This window comes from Canis aureus, chromosome 3 (assembly GCF_053574225.1).
Source record: "Canis aureus isolate CA01 chromosome 3, VMU_Caureus_v.1.0, whole genome shotgun sequence".
Taxonomy (NCBI): Eukaryota; Metazoa; Chordata; class Mammalia; order Carnivora; family Canidae; genus Canis; species Canis aureus.
In genome coordinates, this window is record NC_135613.1 from 72961113 (window position 1) to 72981966 (window position 20854).

The 20854-nt window shown below is 50.1% G+C and overlaps 1 protein-coding gene across 12 annotated transcripts in view; it reads left to right on the forward strand.

Annotated features, from left to right (window-relative positions):
• The window catches only part of CEP164 (centrosomal protein 164), a 63633-nt gene that overhangs the window by 18628 nt on the left and 24151 nt on the right, over positions 1 to 20854 (forward strand). For 7 of the 12 annotated variants that reach the window (XM_077893683.1, XM_077893679.1, XM_077893685.1 and 4 more), the window contains 7 exons: positions 2151 to 3812; positions 6870 to 7025; positions 7442 to 7576; positions 8223 to 8300; positions 16054 to 16425; positions 17759 to 17839; positions 19696 to 19779. In XM_077893683.1, coding sequence (XP_077749809.1) covers positions 2151 to 3812; positions 6870 to 7025; positions 7442 to 7576; positions 8223 to 8300; positions 16054 to 16425; positions 17759 to 17839; positions 19696 to 19779 — 2568 coding nt within the window. The remainder of the gene's footprint in view (positions 1 to 2150; positions 3813 to 6869; positions 7026 to 7441; positions 7577 to 8222; positions 8301 to 16053; positions 16426 to 17758; positions 17840 to 19695; positions 19780 to 20854) is intronic. The other 5 variants (XM_077893688.1, XM_077893687.1, XM_077893690.1 and 2 more) reach the window with 3 other exon arrangements.

The window sequence follows — 20854 nt, forward strand, 5'->3', positions numbered from 1 at the left end:
TTTCTTCATAGTACGTCACCTTAGTTATGCCTGTCTTCTGGCAAATTTTCCTTTGAGCTTCTTGAAGTTTTGACTGCCCCTAAACAATTCCTTTTTTCTTCCTTGGGAAGCATATATCGTGTAGTAGGATTAGTGAGTGAAAGCGCTCTGCTGAGCATGGTGCTGCGCGGCAGTCCATCTGCCCCTCTGGAGAGTGGGGGACGGAGAACAGTTGACAGAGAACCCAGATGAGCAGAGCGTCTTTCCTTTCAGAGCCAGGCCTTCCCAGTGTGGTGCAAATTTGTAGATGTCAGATGTAGCCCTAATTCAGTTGTCAGAATGCCAGTGCCTTCCAAATCCAAAGAGGAAAGCTTTGGGCTTTATCCACTCCCGTGGATTGTCTTTTTTGCTGGTATCCTTGGCTGGTGATGTGTAATTGAAATTTGATGGCAGCGTGATCACCTTGATCTTGGGTAGCTTTTTTACTCAGGGTTGAAAGCGCTCTTTCCCCTTACTGTTTTATTTGTCCCTTCAGTGTGTCTGAACTTAAGAGATGGAATTATTGCCCTGAATGTATAGGTAGAGAAGCTAAGACTTGGAGCCATACCGACGTGAGGCCCAGGCTCTCCCCAAGTGCTTTGCTAGGGCAGGGAATCCTTCACCTGGGTTGGGGGGCATTGGGGCATGCTGGGAGGAGGAGACCCCGTGGGAATGCAGGCCAGTTGCCGGGGTGGGGGGAGGGTGTGTGTGCCAAGAACGTCTTTTCAAACCTCTCATTTGTCCAGTTGTTGTGTTTTCTCTCTATAGCGTTTCCCACCAGTGTCTAGTGCTTGTTTCTCAGTGAAGATTTCCTCCACCTTCCTTCCTTCCTTCCCAAGGCGCCAGTTCTGGCATCGGATGGTTGCTGGTGAATTTATCTTTTTCCACATTTACCAGCTCTATAGATAGTCTTCCCTCCCTCCCCCTCTCCCACTGATTACTGAGTACTCATGATCCCAAGAAACAAGATAACAAACCCATCCTTGCAGATAGAGAAAAAGAGGATGGGTAATTTGCAAATCGGTTGAATTTTCTAACATTTCGTTGAATTTTCTAACATTACATGTTTGGAAGACCAAAGGTGGATAATGGGCTTTTCACTACTAGACTACTTTAAATAGTAACAAGTGTCTGGGCAGGCTCTGGCATGACTTAAAGGTGAGAGAGGGAAAGAAGCAAGGGTTCTAGGGTGGATGGTTGGGTGACAGAGTCCTGGACTGTGTGATCAAGAGCACAGAGCTCCCTGTTAAAAGGATTCTTTTATAGTTTCAGGAGCTGAGGATGATTGGATAGCCTTGGGCTGCCAGTCTGGATGTCAGGGCTCAGGACAGTGCCTCAGAACCGGCTTTGTCTAGAGGGCAGATCTGAGCCAGGTGGGTGACCTGGGCTCAGGTGGCTTGGAATCTCTGGAGGTGTGCATGCATAGACCAGCTGGAACTTAGCGTGAATGTTTGCAGGCTGAGGTTTATCTTTTAGGGTTTCTTCTAGACCCAATATCCTCTGACTGTGTGGACCTCTCTTGAGCAATACCATTTCGCGTTTTTGCTAGAAGACCTAGATGGAATTCCCAGAGCTTAGCTCACTGGCCATGTTTCCCCTCTCTCCCTTCTTAGTTTCTGGTGGTCTTTGGTAAGGCTTTGGATTTTATAAGATTAGCCAATCACAGAACTGAGAGCCTGATGATATCTTAGGGATGACCTGGTTGGTGATTCAGATCTTTGTTAGTAGTGAAGCCCTGTCTGCCAATTAGTTCCTTCCTCTGTGGATGTCTAGCATATCAAGGAAAAGTCAGCCTCAGGGTATAGGTCTCTGTGGTACCCTTTTTCCCACTACATGTACACTACAGTGGCCTCTGGGGTCCCATGTGGGGACTGACCTGAGGGTTCCATGAAGCAGGGGGGTAAGCCCTTGATCAAGTCCAGCCTCCTCTTTAAAGATAAGGAAACTAGGGCCCAGAAACAATGAAGCCCAAGGGAGTTTTTTAGCCTTTTTTTTGTTTTCCCCTCTTGGTTTGTGTTTTACTTTAAAGGGAGGGTGGGTTTCTGTTAAGGGCTTGCCAAGGGCTGAGGTAGCAAGTATAAATTAGAAGTGCTTTGGCTTAGTTTTCTCTGCATGTTTATATACCTGTCTAGGAAACACAGCCTGAACAGGGACTTCTGCATTCTTCCTCCTTTCTCTGCCGCCCATCCCTTCTCCTAGCACCTGGGCTTGCTGATCTGGACCTAGACCAAGAGATGCAGGCTAGAAACGAGGGCTCCTTTAAGAAAGGAGAGAGCCCCTGCAAGCTGGGTGACACCCCCTGGCCTTTCATGGGCACCCTGCCCAGCAAGCTACAGCCACTCTCCAAAGGCCAAGCTTCTCAATACCACCATATCTTTGCTGACGTGGAGAAAACCTTAGGCAATGCCCTGGCCCAGTGCAGGACAGAAATGTGTGATCTGCAGGGTCTGGGGAAACCCCAGAAGCCAACAGAGAAAATCTACCTGGGGTTTTCAGACCCTGAAATAGAAGAGCTGGAGCTGAGGACCAGACAGCAGAAGCCTAGCACGCTGGGCCCTGAGAACACCAGGCCCCTCCAGAATGGGCAGGAGATGTTGGAAGGCCAGGCCTCTGTCCACTCAAAGCTTTCTGAAACCATCAGGGGCTTACAGCTAGAAGGGGAGCAGCACGGCCACCGTGTGGCCAAACGGGGCTCCACTGGCCCCAAGGGAGACAAGAGCCAGAGCCCCCTCCCCTCCTCATTCCACGAGGAGAACCCCTCCCGGTCCTCGTGTTCCTCTGACCACATGCCAGCTCCCAGGAAGAGCCAGCTGCTCTTGTTAGATAGCGGCCCAGCTGAAGATCAGAGCTGGCAGGGCGTTTCTGGGGAAGGTGGGAGTGTGGGCAGGGGGAGGAGGAGGAAAGAGTCCCCAGGACTGTGGATGAGACAGGTCTCTAAGCTTGTCAACAAGGACCCCCCTGGGAGCTGCAAGGAGACAGGACCCAGTGACCCTGAGGCTCCCAGGGCCTCAGCTAAGGATCCGCCTCAGGAGTGCTTCCTAAGACCGCTGGATGTGCTGGCATTAGAGCCAGCCCAGAATGCCCCTTCAGGGAGTGCCCCTGGAGACTTCCCTGCCAGTGAGCAGAGATGCCCCCGGGGGTCTCTAGAGCCCTCTGAAGGAGACAGGAAGCCTAGTGGGTCTGAGCCCGACTTAGAGAGCAACAGTTTGTCTTCCCACCGTGGCTCTCAGATCCTGGGAGAGGTGAACAACTTCCCTTGGGACCTTCAGAGCTCTCAGGGCTCCGAGCAGGGCGTGGCTGAGTCAGGTGCCAGGCGCAGAGATCAGCGCTCCAGCCCCTTCCTAGGCCTCCAGTTGTTCCCCATGCAGAACTCTGCTGATAAGCAGTCCGAGAGTGAAGACTCCTCTGAGGGCAAGAGGTTCTATGGGCACATCCTGCAGATGGCCAAGATCTCCAGGCGGCTGGAGGGCCTGGGGCTGTCCGAGAGCATGCAGGAAACACCATGTAAAGATATCGCCGGCAGGGTCTGTTGCATGGCGGCCGAATCTTCCAGGATGTCTAGTGAGGGTGAGCACGAGGCTGTCAGAGCCATGGAGAGGGACTCCAGGTTTCTGGCGTGGGGGCTGGACGTGCTGGAGCATCCTCAGGAGATGGCTCTTGCCTCTGCTGGGCAGGAGGCCTCTCAGCAAGCCTGTTTCCAGCCAAGCAGCAGTCCCTTCAGGCAGAGGCTAGTCGAGCTGAGTTCCAGCAGAGGGCTTGCTCCAGAGCCAGGCATGCTGCAGCTTCTCAACCAGGTAGGCTTCCTAGCGAGTAGGGCCTGCAGGCCTCACTGGACTTGGCAGGGAGGGAGCAGGGTGAGCTGAGGTCTTCACTTGGCCCTCAGGCCTGCTTTCCTGTTATTTGCTCTCCCCTGATAACGGCTGATCCCTTACCTACCCAGGCTGGCCGTCTTGTGGGCTGACCTGTATTTTGTGTTTCTTGTGACTGTCACCTGCAAGGTGAGGGTATCTAGCCTTCCCTTCCCTGGAGCTGACTTAGTTCACAAGAGTGGGGTGGGGGTGGTGGGTCACAGGCTTTGCAGATGGTCAGTTTTGAGGGTGAGCAAGGTGGTACTGTCCTGGTGCTCCTGCAGGATCTGGGTACTCTCCTAGGATTTGGGAAGCCTTTCCCATCAGCCAATGACAGAGGCTTCCCAAGTAGACACACTCCTCATGAGCTCTGAATTTAGCCCCTTCTTGGAATCACACAGAAGGGGAAAGCTAATACAGTCACTGGGGGGCTGAAGCCCAGAATCTCTCTACCATCCAGTGAGCTACTTCTGCTCCTTGCTTCCCGGGGTTCCCAGAAGCCACGTGACCAAACTGTGTCAGGCTTGTTTGTACCTTCACTTCCTCTGCTATGGGGATTTGCCAGCAGATCGTGCTTTCCTTGTCATTCTGATCCTCTTTGTCCCTTGTAAAGAGTCACATCAATTCATTCACAAGAAGTCAAGTTGGATCAGAGACCACAGGGGTCAATCTGAATTTCCCTAGCTATTCTTTTGCTGTCGCCCAGCTGTGTCTTTACCCAGCTGTTCCTCTGGTTTCTAATTGCTGGCGTGTCCTGGTTCTCTGTTGGCTTTAATAACTACTATAGCATGATAAATATCGGATAAGCTGCCAATGATCCTGAAAGTTTTAATTAGCCCAATGGCAGCAAGTTTATCCCCTTGGAAGGACAAGGCTACGCACAGCTTGTAGTCAGAATTAATGGCCAGCCAGAGAAGATGATCAGCTAGGAGCTGGGAATGTGTCATTTCCCTGCCAACCGCTGATTTGGTAAAGGTCTGGGAGAGCAGGGCCCCCAGCATGTCTGCCTCCCTCCCTCCCTCCAGCCCCTAGCACGTCTGCAAATTAGCCACATCAGGAGTCCATACTTTTCCATAAATACGGTGTGGGAGGAGTTTCAGTTGCCCATAGGCTGGGCCTGGTGGGAAGGGCTGAAGTCAGGAGGAGCAGACCATTTGCTCCCATTATACCCCCAGTTTACCTTAAAGAAGCTGTAAGGTACAAAGAGGTGGCATAAAATACTGGCTTTGAGATCGCCCTGGGGTCCAGTCCCATATCTGTGCCCCTGCCCTTAGCGGCCCTGTGACTGTGGGCTGTGGTCTTGATCTCCACCATCTCCATCGGTAGAGACTGTTGCCTGGGGTTGTAAGAGCAGAATGAGAGATGGCACGGAAGAGGCTCAGCCCTGATGGTTACCTGCTCCTTTCTGCCTTCCTGCTCCTACCTGCTCCCGCTGGTCAGAATCTGCCCAATAGGGATGCCTGAGTGGCTCAGTGGCTGAGTGTCTGCTTTTGGCTCAGGTCGTGATCCTGGGGTCTTGGGACCGAGTCCTGCATTAGGCTCCTCACAGGGAGCCTGCTTCTCCCTTTGCCTATGTCTCTGCCTCTCTCTCTGTGTCTCTCATGAATAAATAAATAAAATCTTAAAAAACACCCAGTGGTTTGGGCTCTTTAGCCCAGGCTGTAGATGAGACAGACGGTGGGCTGCCTGGACGTCCTCAGCCCCACCTCCTCCAGGTCCCCTATTCTCTCTCCAGTCCCCTTGGGATTGGAGAGGAATGGTTTCGTGTTATTTTATACATTTTAAGTTTGAGGAATGAATTTTAAAGAGTTTATTGTAAATTGTCCCCAGAATATTTTCCTTGCCCCTGCTGCTCGGCCCAGACCATAGGAACGTAAATCTCTCTAAGGGCCGCTCCATGTCACTGTAGCCCTGGACCCCTCCTGTTGTAGCCCCGGACTCCTCACGTTTATTGTCTCTTTTGAACTTCCCAACAAGCCTTCTGAAGTGGCAAGGCACCCATCATCTCCGTTTTGGAGTAAACTGAGAATCCAGGGTGTCTGTGAATGAGCCAGAGTTTCACAAATTCTGACTCCCATCCTGATTTCTTTTCCCGTGCTCCCTAGCCCGCAGCCTTCATCTGGCCAGCGTGAGAACAGAACAGGGAAGCTGGTCAGTTCTCTGGGCAAGGCTCCATTCAGCTACCTTTCTTGTCAGCAGAGGAAGGGAAAGAGAGTTCTTTTGTCGTTCATGTATTTTTTTTTTAAAGATCTTACTTATGTATTTATTTGAGAGAGGGAGAGAGAGAGAGCATGAGCCAGGGAGAGGGGCTGAGGGAGAAGGAGAAGCAGGCTCCCCACTGAGCATAGAGCTGGACAAGGGGCTTGATCTGAGGATCCTGAGATCATGACATAAGCCAACATTTAACCGAGCTACCCAGGCACCCCCATGTACTTTTTTCAGAGTTGATATGTATTTTGATTAAAGTAGTACATGCCCATATTGAACAAAGTCAAATAGTACCAAAGGGCGTATAATGAAATACAGAAGGTCTCTGGTGTTTGTACCCCTCCCCAGAGGCAACTGCTTTCTTCTGGTGTGCTTCCATATTTGTAAATAATATGCTTAGACTGCTTTTTCTTGGTTCATCAGTTTTAACTTCATCTATTGAGACTTCTCATTCTGGTAGATGAGGCTTTTGTCTCTGCCCTCCCTCTGCCCCCCTACTTCCTATGTGGCTTCTGAAAGGGGAGCAGAACCCTCTGCAGCATCTGCCAGATGTGAGGGAACCATTGGCTGTGCACTAGCAGCGGAGTTAGGAGAATCAGCAAGCCTGCCTGTGATTTCTCACACAGTTGGCACAATGGTAATTTCTGGATGTTGTGTTTCATTAGCAGCCTCCGAACGGAGGTGGTTTAAATTTGAGCGGGCAGGATTTAGATGTTTTATTTTTATATCTGTCTCTGGCACTCTGAGAGCCATGTGGTTTCTTGGGTTTGTAACAAGATGTTTTGTGTTGCCCAGGTCCTGGGCTCCTCATTAGCTGCAGGCCACGTCCCTCCTGGGGGCCTGGCTCCCTTACGAGGCCTTGTGGATGTCCCGGCCTCTGCTCTTCGAGGATCTCAAAATGTGAACCTGGAGAGCTCAGTGGAGTCTGGTCAGCTCAGAGAAGTCACACTGGTAAATGGTTTCTCTTGCGGTCTGTGTATTTAGTTACTATGGGATCTACAGAGACTGTGCCATGCTAGGAACGGAGGCCCATAGATAAGAAAGAGAGACCATGGGCCGAGTCCTCAGAGTTCATAGGCTAATTGGGAAGTTGGGAAAGCAAATCACACTTGTGTGGTGCAAATGTGGACTCTGGGCTGTGGAGGTTAGACCCATGCTGGGGGAGAGGGGTGCTGCAGTATTAATTTCCCAGTCCTTGCAACTGGGGCAGTCAAAGTCAGGAAGGGAGGGATCGCTGTGAGCTGGGGTTGCTGGGGTCAGCTTCTTGGTTGTGGGAGACTTGCACTGGGAGACATCCAAAGAGAGTGGGGAAAGCATTCTGTAGGTCTTTCTAGCACGTCCCTTGACTTTCCTTCTCTACTTTGGAGCCTTCACAGGGTCTCAAGACTTCTGCTTATTCAAAGGGTCTCTTGGGCTCCATCAATGAGGACAAGAATGCTCTCAGCCTCTTGGCTTTAGGGGAGGAGACCAATGAGGAGGATGAGGCAGAGAGTGACAATCAGGTAATGATGAATCCTCTTCCTGGCCTGGAAACCCTTTGTGTTATTTAAAAAGAATTATTTTATTGTGGCCAAATATATATAATGTGCAAGCTACCATTTTAACTACTTTTAAGCATGCAATTTGGTGACCTTATTAACTTTACAGTGTTGTACAGTCATCACCACTATCGGTCTCCAGAACTTGGTCGTAATCCCAAATAGAAATTCTGTACCCATTAAACAGTAACTCCCCCAGTCACCCCTCTCCCCAGTCTCTAGTCTCTTCTATTCTATGTTCTGTCTTTGAATATGCCTATTCTGGATATTTCATATAAGTGGAATCATACAATATTTGCCATTTTACATGTACTTTCTTTTACATAGCATGTTTTCCGAGATCATCATGTTGTACATGTATGGCTGAATAATCCATTATATGAATATACCACATTTTATTTAGCTATTCGTCTGTAGATGGACACTTGGGTTGTTGCCTCCTTTTGGCCAACCTCTGTGCCGCTTTAAAAATGAGTAGAATGGTTTTCTAGCCCACAGCTTCATTTCTTGCCTAATCTATGTGCTTTCTAGGTCTGTCCCAGAAAGCATAACCAGGAGGGAGCTTCTTGGCCCTCTTGGGCTGAGTACCTGTAATCATGTTTGTTTTCAGAGTGTCCGCAGTTCAAGCGAACTTCTTAAGAACCTACACCTGGACATTGGGGCACTGGGGGCTGACTTTGAGTATGAGGTAAGAGCATACGCCTCTATCCTGCTCTATCCTTCCTTTTTAAGCTTTTCTACTTGTGGGATGCAGATTTGGGAAGAGAACTGTCTTGCCCCAGTGCTGTCTAGATGGGATTTCTGGGGTTTGGGGAAACACAAAAGGGGACTAGGAATCTGTTCATCTGCTCATCTGCCAGACGGCCACCCCTGCCAGACGGCCACCAGTAATTGGACGTTTCTACGTGAGGCGCTTAGCTCTAGGTCATGCAAGCCGGAGTGAGATGTGATTATGCCCCCTGAGGGTTTGTGGCCTCACAGAAGAAAGGCTTACCTTCCTGGAAAACAATAGAATGCAGTGAGGCTGTGAGGGAGGTGAGCTGGAGCACCGCAGAGAGAATATGGGGCCTCCAAGCTATGCAGATCGACCAGGCAGGGTTCTGTTGAGAAACTGCCATGTGAGGGGACCCAGAAAGGACGGTGGGCAGGACTGGCCCGGCAGAGGTGAGTGGGGGGAGAGAAGCTCATATGCGGGGCCCCGCACAGGCAGAGGCAGAGGGTGCAGGGTGAGTTTGGGGAAGGTGACGGCATCCCCTTTGGCTGGAGCGCAGAGCACATGTGGGAGATGAGTGGGGGACGGTCTGTGGAGGTAGCTTGGGCTGGATCCTAAACGCCCTTGGTGCCAGCTGAGGAGTCTGCATTAGGGGTACCCAGGCACTGGGAGCCATCAGAGGTTTTTAACTGAGGTGTGACATCCAGAGTCTTACCAGTTGTCGAATGGTGGGCCATGTGTAGAGATACAGATTTTGGTAAGACGGCTTTAGGCTGGCCTCACAGAGTTTACAGCTGGAGAGAGACGCCAGGTACTTGGTGTTTGGTGAGTGCTCAGTGTGGAGTAAATGACTCCCTAGGAAACTGTAAAGCAGGGCAGTTTGTGCAAAGACTCTGGCACAGGTGCCTGGCCTAGGGGAGCTCTGAGGGGGAGGAAATTACTTGCCTGGAGATCAGGAAAAACTCAAAAGAGATGACATTTGACCTGGCTCTTAAAGAGTAGGTAAGTTTTAGGCATGGGGGTGTGAAGGATATTTTAGGTAAGTGAACAGCTTGAGCAAAGGCGCAGGGCCTGGGAAGTGCAGACTGTGGATGGGAATAGCTTCCAGACTCTCCCCACGGTAGTCCTGTCACTTCTAATCTCTGTCTACCCCCCCCACCCCGTCTGTCCTTCATCACCACCAGAATGTTCTTAAAACAAACAAAATCCAGAACTCATCGTGGTGTTGTAATACCTACAAACCCTCAGTGTGGCTTTCTACTTGAAAAGGAACATTCCCTTACAGTGTGTCCTTTGTCTAACGTCCAGTTTATTAGTTTCTAGCAATTAAGATTTCTCTCAATATTCCCATGGTATTCATACCACTAGTGAATCATGACATCAGCCACTCAGATTTCCACAAACTTTTAAATACTGATTGCAAGCTGAATTAAACTTTCCATAAGTCTATTCGAATATAAAATTCTTTCACACACTTGAAACTCTTCAAACTGGGACGCCTGGGTGGCTCAGCGGTTTGGCGCCTGCCTTCGGCCCAGGGCATGATCCTGGAGTCCCGGGATCGAGTCCCACATCGGGCTCCCTGCGTGGAGCCTGCTTTTCCCCCTGCTTGTGTGTCTCTGCCTCTCCCTCTCTCTTTCTCTCTCTGTCTGTCTCTCATGGATAAATAAATAAAATCTTAAAAAAAAAAAAAAAAAGAAACACTTCGAACTGAAACCTGTCACTTATGTTTTATTAGAATGATCTCGAAACTGACCAGTAAAACTCTAGTTCCTGTATCATAGATTTAAGTTTGTTTCCTTATTATCTCTTCCTGTGTTCTTATTATCTCTTATGATCCGCGTGTTGTTTCCTGACTCTTCTTGGTCTTCTGCTCACCCCAAGAGCTAGGGTTAAATGTCTCATCGGGCGGGGGTCGCAGATCCCGGCCAACACAGCCCCTGAGTTGTAGGTGGTCCAGCTCTCGCCAGTGGGCAGACTAAGTTTTACTGTTGTACTTCGTCCATTACCCCAGAAACTGTCCACATTTTTGGCGGTGCATGATCAGATATGCTTTGGTCGTGACTTTAACACTTTCTGCGAAATGTGACACTGTTTTCCTGAATCCCCCATTTTTATCATCAACCTGATCTGTGTCTACTTTGAAACTGTTCCTTGTGAGCAGGGCCTGGTCTATTTGCACCGTCTGCAAAGCCTTCAGTGTGCTTGGGTCCCTGAAATGACAACTCTGTTTCTTCTCATCTGCCATTAAGCCCTTATCCTGCCAATGTGATCAGCAGCTCGGGTTTGGAGCCTAGAGGGATGACCATGAGCAAGAATGGGGCATCAGGAGGACTTACCTGGCTCTCAGAGAAAGGAGAAAGTGAGAACAAACTAAGAGTAGAGATTCGGCCCTATTCATGTGTATATGTTCTGTACTTGCCACTGCCTGGAGCCTAGGAAGGATGAGGTGTGTTTTGCTGAGCAGTTGAGAGAATGAAGGAGAGTGAGCCCTTCTGGGACAAGGGGGCGTCCCTGCGGGTTGTGTTGTGCTGTTCCAGGTCCTGGGTAGGATGGATACTTACCCCTGCTGTCAGCTTGGGGGTTGAAGATCCCACCGTGGATCAATCATGATGCACTCCGACTCTGAGTTAATTTTTACTTCATAATGGATTACAAATGTCAACAAAAAAGGGAACTTCTTTGACCTGTCCTGGATTTCCAAAAGCTTCCATTCTGAGGATTATGTGCTTCTTTGGGGGAGTGGGAGCTTTTAAACAATTTTTTTTTATAACCTCTTTAGTATAAATAGACAACCCAGTGTGATGGGGGGAAATGTCTAGAGTGGGAGGTGTTAAATACACCTCCCACCCATGTCTCTAGCATCCCAGTAGATCTCATTCTTTTTGTCACATGGAGTGTTGGGTTCCTGTGTTCTAACCCCCGGTAGGAACTAGGGCTTTCCCTGGTGGGGAAGGTCAGTGTTGGGGATGAACAGCAGTTTTAGGATAGACACAGCTGCCGCTGCTTGGACCACACCCTTTGAAAATGGCTCCTGTCCCTGTTTATAGACCTTGGATCCTCTGAGCTGCCCATTTCTTCCCACTTCTGGGCATCTAGGTAGCCCTAGATGGAGGTCTCCTGCCATGGTTTGTTCTACCCTTTCTCTGTGCTGTCCACAGTCACTTTGCTCATGATTCCATGAGAGGGCAGTAGGATGGCAGAAATGCCTCTCCTCTCTCTCCTTCCCCCTCCTCTCCTGCCTTCAGTGTAAACCCAATTCTAGTGTATTACGGAATCACAGGGGATAGGTTCATGGACCAGACGCTGAGAGTGGGTGTGAGTGAGGAGGGGAGGCAGCAGGGTGGGTGAGCAGGCACTGTGTGACCTGGTGGCGCTGGCAAGAACCCATCACTGGATGAAGGGAGATGGAGGGAGCTGGGCTTAGACATCACAGGATGATGTCAGTGTGATTGGGAAATGCTAACAACATAGGGTGCGGGGCAGTGCAAAGAATTGAGACCAGCTGGGTGGGAATGAGACACGGTGAATAACCTGACCCACGGTTGCCTTGGGGCCTTCAGCATCCCTGTCCTCCATGCTCTCCCTCCCAAGCCACGTGGAGTATAGAAGCCTCAGCCTTTGTGCTCTGGGAGGAGGGAGCTGCAGCACTGGAGACCTCACATAGCTTTTGGGGTGTGTATTAAATATTCATGACATGCTCTTAAAGGGACTCTGCGGCATCGCTTTCCTTGTGCAGATGACAAGGTTGTTTTTGAACAGATACTTGCCTCCGGATACTTAGGGGTCTGGGGCCCCGACAGGAGGAGACAGGAGTCTGAGCACGGAGGAGCGGAGGGTAAAGTGGTGCCGAGGGCGCAGCCCCCGCCCTGGCCCATGTGCCTCCCAGAACACCGATGCAGGAGACAATACTCGAGGGCCTGGAGTGTACGTCCTGGGGAGGCCTCAGCTCACACTGTGAGGAGGAGCAGGGCCAAGTGCAGGGAGAGGGCCATGGAGGGGGTTTTCCCATACTCTCATTCATGCCATGTGGGTAATCTGGGACAAATGTCTAGTCTCTCTCTGCTATCCTGACCAGCAAGATGTACGTCTGGCCATCAAGTTGTTGCACTTGGTTGACACGGGCTCGGAGAATGCAAGCTCCTTTATTTTCATATTAGCTGTGTTTTCATATCTTAATATTTAGGTAGATAGAATAGGACAAGCTCCATAATGGGAAAATCTTCCTTTGAAGAATTTAAGCTTGAGGATGGCACAGACTCGACCTGACATTCTTGTAGCCTGACTACATTTTGTCATGAAGAAGAATGGGAGTCTCTTCCTATGTCTGATGTCCTCTGATTTTTGACAGGTTACTTGTTTTTCCCTCATCTTGAATATTAATAGTTAACATTTGTTTAGCATTTTTCATTTATTTATTTATTATTATTATTTTTTTATGATAGTCAAAGAGAAAGAGAGAGAGAGGCAGAGACATAGGCAGAGGGAGAAGCAGGCTCCATGCACCAGGAGCCCCACGTGGAATTCAATCCCGGGTTTCCAGGATCGCGCCCTGAGCCAAAGGCAGGCGCCAAACTGCTGCACCACCCAGGGATCCCAGCATTTTCCATTTAATAAGCCCTGTGACAAATGGAGTCTAATCTCTGTGTAACCCTTGTGAAATAAATAGTTCATCTCCATTTTACAGAGCAGGAGCTCCTATATCTGCATGATACACTCATTTAAAAAAAATCAATCGAAAAGTGTTTGCTAGGCACTTATTATGTGTCAGAAATTAGACACTGAGGATGGCAGGGAGCTGATCTAGTGAGGGAAACAGGAAATCAGCAGTGATGTTATAGTAGTTGTTGTGACGGGTCGGGAAGGCTCATCTCAGGACAGCTGTCCCGGGGATCCAGGAGGGCTTCCTGGAAGATGTGATACTGTGAGGGCCAGTAGGGGTTTGTCAGGGTAGATCGCCAACTTGCGTGCGTGCATGCATGCATGTGTGCGTGTGATGCTCATGGCTTCTCAGGAGCGGTGAGGAGTCTGTGTGGAGTGGCCTCGGCAGGCAGCTCTTGAACACTGGAGGGTCCCCCCGCAACCACCTTGGGAAGGGTGCCTGAGGATGCAAGCTGTGATTTTGTTCTGTGCTGTGTGGTGTGTGTTGGTAGAGGAGGAGGCTGCCTGGGGAACCTGGGCCTTCCTGGTTGCCCTCTGAGCTTCTTCCTGAGGCAGACCCTCGAGTAAGGCTGGAGGAGCAGTTTGGTGGGGCTCAGAGTGTGATCGTTTGCTAAATGAAGTGAAATAATCAACCTTAAGGGAAAAAAAGGATCGTGCATGCCCAGGTAGCGAAATGGCACAATGTTCATCCATAACCTGGAGGATGCATATGGGGTATGGCTGCCCACAGTCCTTGAGAGGCAGGCAGGGCTGGGCGGGAAAGGCTCTGGGCCGTGTGAGGAAATGTGGACTTTATGTGGAAGGCCATGGTGCTGTCTGTGGTCTGACCCTCCTCTGTCTCCTAACCCAAGCTCTGTTGCTCTTTTCATGAGATGAACAGGGCCAGGGTGGATTGGCTCTGCTTGCCGCGTGAGGGAGTGTGGCTGGCCAGATGCCCCTCCATCACCCTGAGAGACTCCCACCCCCCAGGGTCTGTGGAGCCCCGCAGACTGAGTACTGAGCTCCTGCTGCGTGCTGGGCACTGTTGCAGGGATTGAGAAGAGCAGGCCTGGTCTCACCTTGCTCATGCTGCTCTTGAAGAGGAGGGGCTCATCTCCCCCTTTCTGTTAGCCCAATGGTCACAGTGGATTTCTCCCTTGCTCCAGGCTACGGATGTTGAGAGGATGGCTGGCACTGGAGGGTACTCTGCCTTTGTGCTGCCAAGGAATGAGGGAAGCCACCCGTTCTCTCTTTCACCTTCTGCTTTTCTCCTGGGATAGGCCTGGGGCTGAGGACAGTATGTACCACCACTGTGTCCAGTGCCCTCTGCTTTGGGCAGCAAAGGCTCATGACTAAGGCTACCTGGGACATTTCTTTTGTCTCAGATTCAACTGAGTTCCTTGAAGGCAGGATCTATGTCTAGTTCATATATGGGTCCCCAGGGCAGTGCTTGGCACATAGAAGGCACGCAGTGAACGACCATGTGCATTTCACAATAAAACGTTAGTCAACATTATGGGACGCAAATGGTCCGCCAGGCACCGATCTCACTTCTTTACTCACGTAGTGAGTGTTAACTCATTTACTCTACCCCCACACCCAATGAGGTAGACCCTCCTGTGTCCCCATATTTTAGAGGAAGAAACTAAGGCACACAGAAGTTAAATAATTGGTTTCAGATTAATTTAATCGATTTCAGTTAAATAATTGGCCCCTGTAAGGGGGCCCAGGATCTGAACCCAAGTAGTGTATCTCTGAAGCTAAGCTCTGAATTGCTCTACTCTCCTGCCTCTCTTCACCATCCTTGGAAAGTTTGGGTTGGCTTGTTAGTAGGCTTCCAGACCTGCAGGCGGATGGTCATGTCTTGGTTTTAGCAGTACTTATGAATGCCATGTTCTCCAGTGGCCTCTGGACTCTAGTCACCATGCTCCTTGCATGAGTCTCCAGGATCTGGAACCCGGGAAGTATCAAAAAAATCTCTGCTCAGAAGCCATTCATGCTGGCAGCCCAAGTGATGTTTTCTGGGAGGAAGGTTTCTCTTAGCCCGGGATAGAGCGCTAGCTGGATTTCAAGGAAGGGATTTCTTTTTTCTACTTTGGCTGGCTTTAAAGGTTTTTCCTAGTCTTTAAAGTAAGGTTTCAGCATAAGAAGCAGGATGTAGCAGCTGGAGAGGGTGCTCCTTTTGAGAGACCCTACCCAGGGGACCTTAGCGACAGTAGCCTCCAGCTGTGGCACCTTTGATCCACCCTGGCTCATGCCAAGGCCATGCTGTTGACCGAGAACAACAGGCTCTGGAGCAGGATCATTTCTGCCAGACATGGGACTCTGCGGTGCAGGCCAAGACTTTCTCAGAACGGTGCCGTGGCCTGAAGCCCTGCCTGTTTCAGCTGCCCTTTCCCCACTCCCCCACCACAGGTCAGACCTGTGTTCTTAAGGCCTCCTGACCTCTTTATCCTTCAGAACCATTTCCCCCAATAAGTCTTGTCTTGGCTTCTGCTTTTCAGAGCACACAGCTCACAGTGCTCCAGGGGCATGTGTACAGGGGAGGCCCTAGGGAGAGAGCCACCCTCATCGCCACTGATGAAGGGCACTCTCCTGTTTTTTTCCTCGCTGCCTTTTAAAAATGAAAAAAAATGAAAATGAAATTTTAGACTTTAGTACTTCTCTCTTATGTGATTTTCCATGGTCATCGTCATTGTAAATACCTACTGACTTTCTAAAAAAAATAAATACTGGTTTCCAAGTCTGCAATCTTATGAATTGGTTACCAGGGCTGGAATGAGACATTTATTACTTGAGAACATGGTGGTGGTGATGGAGTTCAGCGCACTGGTTTCCACACCTGTCAGTGGATGGGGCGGTTGGATGTATTTAAGTCACCATAGACATTTAGATGCAGCAGATGTGGAGTGGAACGAGGAATCTGTGTTTTAAATAGCTCTTAGGGTATTTGATAACCATTGGTGTCAGAACTGGAGCGCTGGCCCAAACGAGTCAATGAATGACCATTCCATCTTGTTGCAAGTCTCTGAAATTATTTTATTAATTCTTGACATCTCCTTGTCTGACATGGTCTGCTGCTGTCTAGGAGTCTCCAAGAACAAGCCAACCAGAGGAGAAGAAGGACACTTCTCTGGATTCAGACGCTGCCAGGCCCCCCACTCCCGGCAAGCTCTTCAGCCAGGGTGCAGACAACAGTCTGAGCAGCACTGATGGCACAGGGCAGCAGGGAAGAGGGGCGAGTGCTTGGCATCTGGAAAAAGAAAAGGATGAGAAGAGTGATCCTGGGATGTCCAGGAGTGGGGTGGACCCTGGGGGTGGTCAGCCTGCCAAAGCCAACAAAAAGGAGGTACCAGAGAACCCAGTGGATGCAGGAGAGGAAGGTTCCAAGAACAGAGAGGCAGAGGAGCCCAAGGAGGAGGCTTCTGTTTGGAAAGAGAGCCAATCACAGGCGAGCCAGGTAAGTCTCCCTGTGCCCTGGGGAGTTGGGGCTTCCTCACTCTGCTGCTCTTTCAAACCCTGTGCAGATCTCTGTCCCACACCTTCATTTGTAGGCCCTGCTATGGGCTGTCAGCAGCACCCAGAACCCTTCATGGTGATAGATGTGCCCAGACCCAGCAGGCAGCCAAAGCCTGAATGAAACTCCAAACCTGCTAGCATTAGAAATTCAGAGTAGAAATTTGCCTTTCCATTGGCACCCTCCTGGGACATTCGTGTTCTTCTGTTATACCTGCTTTCTCTTTTAGCCTCTCTCTCCTACTTCTTGACATCAGCTAGTCAAGATTGCTGGGGTCTGTGGTCTGTATTTCGTTTCCCTGTAGAGAGGGGAGGATGTTGAGGGGGTGGGGACCACCGGGAGTTCTTAGCCCCAGCAGTAGTAAGTTAGTGAATTAGGTTACCAGCAGACCCCTCTCACAGATGGCATGGGAGTCTAGCTTTGGCAAGACTGGGCCAATGATCCAAACGCACAGAAGTACTTCCCAAGGCCTTTGGCACTTTCAGTTTTCCATCCCTTAGGCCTATTCCTCTTCCTGGTAGATGGTGAGAGAGTTAATTTAAAGAGTTTTAAGCCACTTCCTGGAAAAGATACTCTCATTCTGTTTTTTATTTATTTTTAATTTTAATTTTTAAAAAATATTCTATTTATATATTCATGAGAGACACAGAGAAAAAGAGGCAGAGACACAGGCAGAGGGAGAAGCAGGCTCCAGAATCAGGCCCTGGGCTGAAGGCGGCACTAAACTGCTAAGCCACCCGGGCTGCCCTAATTTTAATTTTTAAAAAGATCTTATTTATTTATTCCTGAGAGACACGGGGAAAGAGGCAGAGACATAAGCAGAGGGAGAAGCAGGCTCCCACTGGGAGCCTGTTATGGAACTTGATCCCAGGACCTCAGGATCACGACCTGAGTCAAAGAAAGATGCTCAACCACTGAGCCACCCAGGCGTCCCTCATTCTGCTTTTTAAGGACAGCATGAAACTTCCCTACTGCCAACTCCCTAGCTGCCTCCACTTCACTTCACTTGGCTCTCCTTACATGTATAAATACTGTTGACCTGAGTCAGTGTGGCCTCAACTGGGCTGTTCAGCTTTGGCGAGGTGGGGTGGGGGCTGGTGCACGTGTCTGGAAGGAATGGGAGGGTCCACAGCCCTCTTTCAGGTTTTCCAGATGTGGATTTTGGTTAAGGCTCAGCCCTGTGTTGGCACCATGGCCCGAATGGAATTCCCTGGGTGGTGATAGCAACTCTCTGTCCTCTGCCCTGGCTGACTTCTCTGTGTGTCTGTTTCCCTAGGAGTCGGAGATTAGTGAGCACATGAAGGAGCTGCAGCTTTCAGACTCCGCTGCTTCTGACCCCAAGCCCTTCCTGGGCCTGGTGAGTCCAAGGTGGGGGGCAGCAGAGAGGGATGGAGAGTGTGGGTTTGTGAGTCCCTGTGGTTCATTTGCCTGGTGTCACACAGCTTGTAAGCGGGGAAGGTAGAATTTGGTTTTGGGTCTTGTCTAACTTTGGGTTTGCAGCCCGTCAGCTAACACTACGTACTTCATAGGTTTATTGTGAGAAGATGGTGAGGTGAAGAAGGTAAAACATTAGAAACATCCCATAACTATAAGCGATTGTTACTCTTTTTCGTTTCTGCAGTATAGACTGTCTGGGAGATATGTGATCTAGAGCCTCTGGACTGTAGCAGAAGCATTACATGAATCTAGGAAGTTAGGGACTGGGGTGGTGTGTGTGTGTATGTGTGTATGTCTATGGGATCACCAAATGATGGCAAGGACCAGTTCTCAGGCTGTAGCTAGGAGGGAAGCCATGGTTACATTTACAAAGAGAAGACAGTGTCCTGGAATGTCAACATGTATGGATGGTTGCTTTGTCCTAGGCCTTCCACCCAGCCTGCTGTCTCCTGGCTTCATTTGCCAGGTCTGTATCTACGGGGAGTAGTTGAGGGTGCTTTTTGGCAGAACATCACCTCTGGAAACCATGCTCCATCTGTCTGGAGGAGGCAGATCAAAGGGAAGGGATTAGCGGGAGGGTCAGGGATGAACAGTAATGATAGGAGGGGGTGCGGAGGAATTAGGAGGCTGTGTGCTCTGGCCCCTCACTGAGCCATGGGCTTAGGAGGCAGATGGCAGCTGCATTAAGTGGAGTAGAACTCAAACTAAAAGGAAAATGTCACCAGAAAAGAAAATGCACAAGCTAGGACAGGAAGGCAGAAAGTCATTGTTGGCAAAAACCATCGTGAAGAATAGCCATGTCATAGGACTCTCTGGTGCAAGGGCTCCGTCCCTCCTAAGGGAGTCGCCCATGAAGCAGTGTGCCCATCAGCATTTTTCTTCTCTACGGGAGTGGGTGGAGGAAGCCATGGACAGCAGGACCAGACCTTGGCCTGGGCATCCTGCCATTTATCAGGGTTGATGACAGAGCTATCCCTATTAGCACGCTGTCAGGTAGCAATCCTTCACTTAGCCCAGCAGGGCTCTTAGGCTCAGAGGGGGCAGGATCATGGTCCTGTGGCAGTCAGAGGGCAGCAGGGAACTGGCACTTGTGTGGGCACTTGCTGGCTGCCCCCAAAGAGAAGCCTGCAGAGGAAGCGCTGCTAATGAATCCCCATTGTCTGGAGAAAGCAAGCTGTGAACAGCCCACCATCCCTCGCTTCCAGGCTGCCCACAGGTCTTCTGGGCACTTTTTGGGTACCCAGATTGGGTACTAGGAGGGCGAAACAGCTGCAAAGTGACATGCTTTACAGCATGTATCATGCAAAGAGCTTGGGCTTTGAAGTCAGCCCAGGGTACATCTGACCACCAGCCCCATTGCTAATCAGCTCTATGACCTTGAGCAAATTACGTGTGCTCTCAGACCTGCTTCCCAGTCTGTGAGAGGCTGCGAGAGTATCAGTCTCACGGGCTTATGTTTCCCCCATGGTTTTATTATGAAAAATTTCAGACATACAGAAAAATTAAAAGGATTTTTAAGTGAATCCATACATCCTGACCACCTAGAGTCTACAGTGAACATTTTAACTATACTTGCTGTATGATATGTAGCACATATCTTTCTAGACTACTCCCAGTGTTATTTTGAAGACGAGAATAACTAGTAGAAATGGAAATGTTTCGCACAGTGCCTGGCCTGTAGTAGGCAGCTGTCTGGAAGGTGGGGCGGGGTGGAGGAGAGGCCCCGGTGGATGCTGGGACAGGGGCAGCGTTGACCTGCCCTTCCACTGTCTCTAGGACTTTGGTTTCCGCAGCCGGATATCGGAGCACCTGCTGGATGTTGATGTGCTTTCCCCAGTCCTGGATGGAGCCTGCTGGGAGGTGAGTCTCTTGGGGTTGTGGATAACCCCCAGCTGAGCCCTGCCCATTCCTGGGTACATTTCTGGGAGCTCCCTCCCTTCTAATTCAATAAGGTATGGCCCTGACTGTGCCTGTGTTGGGCTTCCAATCATTTCTGCTCTTGGCTGCTCTGAATTAAGCCATCCTTCCTGTCCCTGCAACATACATCAGTTTATTGGTTTATTTAGCAACTGAGGGCTGACCACTTGCTTATGTGCAAAGCACTGTGGATTTCAAGGCATTTCCCAACTTGGCCCATCCAGCCTCTGCAGGCTCACCCTCAGCCCACAGGCCATGCCCTGGCTGTGCCCACCACTCACCATTCCTGGGGCACCCCAGCCACCTCCTTCACTGCTCCACCTGCTGTTCTGCTTCCTCTTTTGTCCGAACTCTTTCTTGATCTTGGAGGCCCACCTCTGATGTCACCTCCTTCAAGTAGAATGGATTGTTCTGTTTCTTGGCTCCCCTCATTGCTGCTGCTTTTGTTTTATGGTTCTTGGGTTTGTCTCCCCATTAGGCATAAGCTCTGTGTGGGCACGTGGGACGTCTGGCACCCAGAAGGGTACAAAGGTGACTCACACACAGATCCTGTCCTTAAGGAGCTTGAAGCCAAGAAGGTGGTTTTTTTCCTCCTGTGTGGGCTTATTTAAGAGAAGATTCTGGCACATGGTCCCTGCACATTTAAGGGAATATTTGGTTTGGGTGAAATGGAAATTTGTTGGCTGGAACAAACAAGCTATTCAGGCTGGACCTTGATCACCCCTGTTGGTAGCACTGGAGGGATGGAAAGGTGCAAACAGAGCCAGCGGGATTGGTCAGGAGGGGTCCGGAGCAGGGAGGTTGTAGGCACCCTTCCCAGTAAGTAAGTGGGGAAGTTACTGAGTTGGCGGGTGGGGTAGATTTCCATTGCTCTGCCCCCAAAATCTGGCCAATGTCAGCATCAATGAGGGCTTTAAAAAAGATTTCTGGGGCACCAGGGTGGCCAAATTGGTTGGGTGCCCAACACTTGATCTCAGCTCAGGTCTTGAGCTCAGGGTTGTGAGTTCAAGTCCTGCAT